The sequence below is a fragment of the Pelodiscus sinensis genome, chromosome 3, assembly GCF_049634645.1.
Source record: "Pelodiscus sinensis isolate JC-2024 chromosome 3, ASM4963464v1, whole genome shotgun sequence".
NCBI classification, from domain to species: Eukaryota; Metazoa; Chordata; order Testudines; family Trionychidae; genus Pelodiscus; species Pelodiscus sinensis.
The window spans coordinates 119,003,365-119,010,454 of record NC_134713.1 but is presented as its reverse complement, the minus strand read 5'-3'; the positions used below and the strand labels follow the sequence as shown (position 1 = coordinate 119,010,454).

At 44.9% G+C, this 7,090-nt stretch overlaps 1 protein-coding gene across 5 annotated transcripts in view; it reads right to left on the bottom strand.

Moving 5' to 3' along the window:
• Positions 1 to 219: 219 nt before the first annotated feature.
• CEP43 (centrosomal protein 43) overlaps positions 220 to 7,090 on the bottom strand; it is a 52,915-nt gene continuing 46,044 nt past the window's right edge. For all 5 annotated transcript variants that reach the window (XM_075924626.1, XM_075924627.1, XM_075924630.1 and 2 more), the window contains 4 exons: positions 6,400 to 6,468; positions 2,737 to 2,776; positions 2,020 to 2,113; positions 220 to 452 (listed from right to left, as the gene is read on the bottom strand). In XM_075924626.1, coding sequence (XP_075780741.1) covers positions 378 to 452; positions 2,020 to 2,113; positions 2,737 to 2,776; positions 6,400 to 6,468 — 278 coding nt within the window. In that variant the 3' untranslated portion in view covers positions 220 to 377. The remainder of the gene's footprint in view (positions 453 to 2,019; positions 2,114 to 2,736; positions 2,777 to 6,399; positions 6,469 to 7,090) is intronic.

Here is a 7,090-nt window from a genome sequence, read left to right as displayed (position 1 = left end):
AAAATATTACTATAACAATGTATATTCATTAGAAAGTCACACATCTTTGTAGAAGTTCTACAGCTTTGCTGATTTCCTCTGTTATGTTCTCCTATGTAGACTAATGGTTTAGATGTGTCCATTGCCTGCAATGAACATCCAGCTGGGAAATTCAAACTCCTTGTGTGAAAGGTTTTGCTGAACCAAACAAAGAACAAGTACAATACTAGACTCACGCTGGAATGAATTATTTCATTCAGTTCTTGGTATCACTTTATAAGAGGTCTCTCTACAAGGCACAAATAGGGAACAGACATTCCAGCAAAGAATGATTGTCTGAAAATAGCAGTCCATCAGAGTCTTCAATCCAGCACTTGAAACTTCTCTACTGTCCAATTCTATGCCACATCCTCTAAATAATCTGCAATATCACTTAACTGAGAAACGGTAAGATCTTGTGTGAATTCTTCAAGCTAGAAGAGAGCACAAGATTTAATTGGACAAGGTATTAAAGGTATAAAATACATTTCTAAATCTATTAAACTATACAACCCTCCAAAAAGCATCTTTCTACTTATGATTCTGTCCTTGAAGGTGTCAATTCCAACATATGAGACACTAGGGGCATTCAACTGTCCACATAGTTAATGAAAAGCATGTTATGGAATTAGAGAGGTAAGTGACTAGTTGACTACCCAATAGGTCTAAGCTTATTGGGTAGCCGAGTCACTACTAAATTAGTCGCTCTTCCCCCCTCCCCCCCCCCGCTGCCTCTGATATAGAGGCAGCAAGGGGGAAAAGCAGGGACCAGTCATGGGGGGAACTGGCTTTGGAGCAGCAAGGAGGGGGGCAGGAGCCGGTGCTGGGGGGAGCCCCAGCACCATAGTGGGGGACCTGGCACAAGATGGAACTGAAGCAGTCCCAGCTAGCACTGGGTCCCCAAGCACTGCACCTTTGCTTTTTAAATGTAGGAGCAGCCAGCTCTTATAACAACATTTAAAAGGCAGAAGCTCAGAGGTCCCACAGCGAGCAGGGACTGCTCAGTCCTGGTTCATGCCACCCTCAGGGGCTAATCCCACTACAGTTCTGCAGTTTAAATGTAGTAGGATCGGAGTTCCTGCACACCTGTCTCCTACTACATTTAAACTGCAGAGCTGCAGCAGGGATAGCAAGAGCAGCTCCTTACCGACTAATTGACTACTCAATTAGCTAATTAAACACTACTGAACATCCCTATATGGAATTGGGATCTAACTAGCCTCACTGCTTTATTTTTCCAACCAAATAAAGACTTATTGATTCCAATGCAAAAAAAAAAAAAGAATTTTAAATAAAATAGATTTGGAGTCACTTGTCTCGTTTACAACTTTAAAAATACTCTGAAAATTTTTGGAAGGTGGTCTAGGTAATAGGCTGTGAGCATGCTGTCAGCCAAGACCAATTCAATAGGTAGCTGTACGTACTAATTGTAAAATCTCAGCGTTCCTCAGATGCCCAGCCAAAATACTTCAAAGTGTTCTGGTTTAGAAAGGACATGATAGAAATTTGATTGCCAGTGCTGAGTAATGAAAATATGTGCACAACTGAGGAAAAGTTTAAAACAACAAAACTCTTGCATATGCTAAAAGATTACAAGAAAATCTCAACTGTTAATTACTGTACCAGTCCCATGCTCTAGAGAGTGATTTGTGGATCTCTCTCCATACATACATATAAGCTCGGTGGATACACATGTATATTACACAAGTTTTATTCAAGTATCAGAGGGGTAGCCGTGTTAGTCTGAATCTGCAAAAGTGACGAGGAGTCCTGTGGCACCTTATAGACTAACTGAAGTGTAGGAGCATAAGCTTTCGTGGGCAAAGACCCACTTCGTCTGACATCTGACGAAGTGGGTCTTTGCCCACGAAAGCTTATGCTCCTACACTTCAGTTAGTCTATAAGGTGCCACAGGACTCCTCGTCGCTTTTGCAAGTTTTATTCAGAAAGGGATAAATACCTAATGCAAGATTAAAAACATGTCCACACAGTAAGTCATACCTTATCACTAGCATTTGATTCTTCTATTTCCACAGAAATTTCTTCTATTTCTTCACCTATACTAATGTCACTTTTTTCTGATCGATGACTGGTACTAATGACAGAAAAAAGAATAAAGGTGACAACCATTAGATTTTCTTTTTCTGCTATAAAAAGAATTCCCACTACATTACACGCCTCTAGTGGGAAAAGTGTTTAGGTTAGATACATTTCTTTTCTGTAACAAAAAAAAAAAAAATCAGGCTAATGATACAAACATTTGAGAATACACCTGTAATTGAATTAAGTTGTGAGAAGTTAGCTATGCCATATAAACTGTAGAATCAAGTGCCTAAAATATTACTGCTCAACCATCTGTCCTTCATGCAGCTCAGTTTTCTAGATGAAAGATTCAATTTGGACTCTTTGTATAAATATCAACTAAAATGTTTTTTAAAAAGTAAATTATAAAAATGTGTTGTTGAACAGGCTATTTTTCTTTGTTTGAAAACCTCTAGAGCTGCTCAACATCCTAAAGACAGGTTTTCAAGAGACTCTCCTGCCTATACAAAGTTAACAGACGTAAGTTTATTCACAGATATATAACAAACAGGTGGCAGCATGGTTAAACTGATCATGATATGATGAACTTACTTCTGGTTTAGTTTACTTAGAAAACTGAATGTTTACTATCGATTAAATATCTCACTGTAGCAATATAAGTATTTTCCCTCTTACCTGTTGAAATCATCAACATACTCATCATCTTCTCCAGTTCCTAAATAATGAAAAAAAGTATTTTACTGAACAAAAACAGATTCCCTCTGCAGAAAATACAGAGATTTCAAATATTATTTCTGTCAGAGCAGAGTGTATAAGCCAGCTGCAGGTAGCAGGAAGAGTAGATCCTCTTAAAATTTGTGTACATTAGGAAGAGAATCAAGTTTGATATTAACTAATTGCAACCTAACGTCTTTTCCCAATTCAGACAAGCCCTACATCAAATGCGGAATTTCGGTTTCTAGGACACGTCTTTCAGTTCTGCAGCCAAACAAAGAACAATATAGCTTAATCCAGGCTCTTTAATGACTTGAAAAATAAAAAAAGGATCCTACAGAAAGTGAAAAAATTGGACAAATTGTTCTGGAGGCATATAAAAGAATATCATCAAGCAGAAGGGACAAAATAATAAAGGCTAAAGCACAGATTGAGTTACAATTAGCAAGGGATATAAAGAGCAATAAAGTACATCTTCAAAAGTACTCATGGAAGATAGGTGAGGTCCCAGAGGCATGAAGAAGAACACAGTACCTATCTTTATTAAAGGGTACAAAGACTACCCAGAGGATTATAGACCAGTCAACCTAACTTCTATACTGGTTGAGCCTCTCTTAACTGAGGAGTCTTTGGTCTCACAACATCCTTTGTTCGGAAGTACTAGGAGCCTCAGCTGCGCTGAGTGGCGCAGTTGCCTGGTGTGACTAGGAGGCAGCAGGGCTGCCCCGGTGAGGCCAGGAGCCTGACCACGTGGCTGCCTGGCAGTGGTGTAAGGAACTAGGGCTGTTGCTACACTTCAAAGGCAGAGGCGCTCTATCGACTTATTGAATAGTCCACCAGCAGTCAACCCATGGCTCGCGAGCCACGTGCAGTTCTTCCCCCCCTAAAGTGTGGCTTGCAAAGCTGCCCCTGTACCCCTAGAAAAGGCCCTCAGTACTCATCGGGGCAGGGGAGCCGTCTGGTGCAGCGATTCAAAACGGCATCACCAAGACTGCGGTAGCCAACAAGAGCCTGATGTGCCCTCACCAGGGCAAGGGAGCCATCTGGTGCAGCGATTCAAAATGGTGTCACCAAGATGGCAGTGGCCAACAAGAGCCTGATGTGCCAAAAAAGCCTTGTCTTTTAGAGGGGCAGTGGCTTCCCCCCCACCAACAACTCTGGGGGGAAGGAGGAAGCTCTTCCATTGGTTTGTTATTTTCCTTAACAAAAATTGCTAAAAAACCAACCCGGCAGCGCCCCAGCTGCTCTGTCCCAGGCGTCCAGATTCAGACGCTGTTGAAACTGACCAGCAGCGGCTGAATCGGACACTCCTGGGGCAGAGCAGCTGGAGTGCTGCTGGGTTGGTCTGGTAGCGCCAACCCTTAGCACGGTGGGACCAACCCGGCAGCACCCCGGTTGCTCTTGGGGACGCCTGGGACAGAGCAGCTGGGGCGCTGCCGGGTAGGTCCCTGCAGCGTCGCACCTCGGCGCTGTGGGACCAACCTGGCAGCCCCCCACCTGCTCTACCCCAGGCGTTGGCGAGAAAAGCCTGGTCTGCTGGGGGGGTGGGGGCACACTAGCTGCACCCCCCCCCCCCCCCCCAGCAGACCAGGGAGATGCGGAGAGGCTTTTCTTGCCGCGGAGGATGCGGGCGGCGGGACCGCGGCGTGTCTCGGCGGTCCTGCCACCCGCGTCCTCCACGGCGAGAAAAGCCGCGTCGCGTCTTTTCTGGTCAGCTGGGGGGGGGGGGGGGGGGGGGGGGCGCTAGCTCTGTGTCTCCCTGGTCTGCTGTGGGGAAGCGCCCCCCCCCCCCCGCACCGCCGGAAGTGGCGACAGTGGGGGAGGCACCCCGCACTAGCTGCACCCCCACCCCCCCGTTCGTAACTAGGGATCCAACTTAAGTCAGATTGACATAACCCGGGGACTGCCTGTAGTTACGTTTAGGAACAGGCTTCTAAAGGAGGCTGTGAAATACATGTCACTGAAGGTTCTGAAGAATAAATCAGTCAAACACAGTCAAGGAGAATCTAGATTTATCTCAGTGCAAAGAGCGGGACTTGATTTTTGAGATCCATTCTAGTCCTATATTTATAGGATTCTGCACTGATACTATACAGGCAGTCCCCGGGTTACGTACAAGATAGGGACTGTAGGTTTGTTCTTAAGTTGAATCTGTATGTAAGTCAGAACTGGCGTCCAGATTCAGACACTGCTGAAAATGACCGCCAGTTCTGACTTACATACAGAATCAACTTAAGAACCCCAGGCGTCCCCAAGTCAGCTGCTGCTGAAACTGATCAGCAGCTGATTCCAGGAAGCCCGGAGCAGAGCAACTCTGCCTGGGGCTTCCTGTAGTCAGCGCTGGTCAGTTTCAGCAGAAGCTGACTTGTGGACGCCTGGGGCAGAGCAGCTGGGGTGCTGCCGGGTTGGTCCAGTAGTGCCCAGAGCGGGCGCTGCAGGACCAATCGGCAGCGCCCCAGCTGCTCTGCCCCAGAGTCCAAAACAAAAGCCTGGTCTGCTGGGGGGGGGGGGGGGGGAGCACACTAGCTGCGCCCCCCCCCCCCCCCCCAGCAGACCAGGGACACGGGGAGCAGAGCCGCAGCAGCAGCGGGGTGCCGCGCCTCTGAGGCTTTGCTCTGGCAAAGCCTCAGAGGCGCGGGACCCCCCCGCGGCTGCGGCTTCAGTCCGGGAGACTGTGGTCTGCTGGGGACCATCCCCAGCAGACCACAGGCACCCAGACTGAAGCGGCAGCAGCGGCGGTTCCCCGCGCCTCTGAGGCTTTGCTCTGGCAAAGCCTCAGAAGCGCGGGAACCCGCCCGGTGCCCCTGGTCTGCTGGAGACGGTCTCCAGCGGACCAGGGGCACCAGAGCAGCTTACGAACGGGGCTTTCTCGCCCCGACCTCCAGGGCGAGAAAGCCCCGTTCGTAAATGCGGATCCGACATAAGTCGGATCCGCGTAAGTCGGGGACTGCCTATAATTGGGAGACTTTCAAGAGACACAAAAAGTAATTAAAGATGCCTAAATCCTACCAAAAGTCAATGAGAGTTGCGTGCCTTCCACCTTGAAAAATCTGCCCTGAGAATTTAAGCTACCATATATTTCAAGTGTCCATTTAAAATAAAGATTTTAAGTGAACACTAATTGTGAGATGCATTTCTATGCTGGATAAATTACTAGTCATATTTTGCCACAGAATTGAGAACAATCACAACCAGACACTGATGTCAACATGCATATCCGGGAATATATTACAATGCCTGAAAAAGTAACTAACTGACTATATAATACTAAAAGTGATATAGGGAAATGCTTTTTTAAAAAAAGCTAGTATCATCTGGAGTTATGCTACTATACAAGACATTTTACTTTTTCTTACAGTAGGTTTCTCTGGTGTTTCACCAACAATACTGACAACAGACCAATTACAAAATTATCACTCAAATGCCCTCATACATAAATTTTGGTGTCTGCTATACGTGTAAAATAAATGTTGGTAAAAACATACAAAGAATTCCTGCCAGTTAGGAATTTCACATACAGAATAATGAATCAAAATCTTGATTCTCTTAAGTAAGACTCCTGCTGACATACCAGTGGAGCAGAACTAGGATACTTACATACCCTTGTGCTCAAAAACTACTTGCCTAATTCAAGAGATCCTAGTTTTGCATTCACCAATCGTAGATCTTTCAAAACAGAGTTTCTAGCTGCATCTGTAACCAAAAAATATTTAATATCAGTAACGTGTTTGGTTATTGTTTGAATAAGACAGCACACTTAAATACACCCATCAACTAATTAAGTTTAGTATATTTTTCTATAGGCTATTTTAAGAACCAATCTTGCAAAGATTTACAGACAATCATATAAACATTGGACTGGAAGGGATCTTGAGATCATCTAAGTCGGTGTCTCTCAACCAGTGGTACAAGTACCCACAGGATACCCGAGAGAAGTTGGGGAGGGGAGGTATGTCAACAACTGAAATTTGGAGAAAACTGAATTTTTATTTAGATTTTTAGTGTTTTATTATTTTTTATAACTTTTTACACCAAAAAATTTAATCGCCTGCCTGGCTATGATTAAGTTGATTAAACAAATGTGTTGCAACAGTAAGAACAAAAATAGTGCGCATCTGAAAACTGTAGGTACTGGGGTACTTTATTTTTTTTAAAAAGGGGGTACTTTACAAAAAAAAAGTTGAGAAACACTGATCTAAGTCAACCTCCCTGCAAAGAGGCAAGATTAAGTGCGCCTAGACCATTCCTGACAGGCGCGTCTCTATGTGTAAAAACATACATATGATTGGTGATACTGAGTGTTTGCAAGATTGGG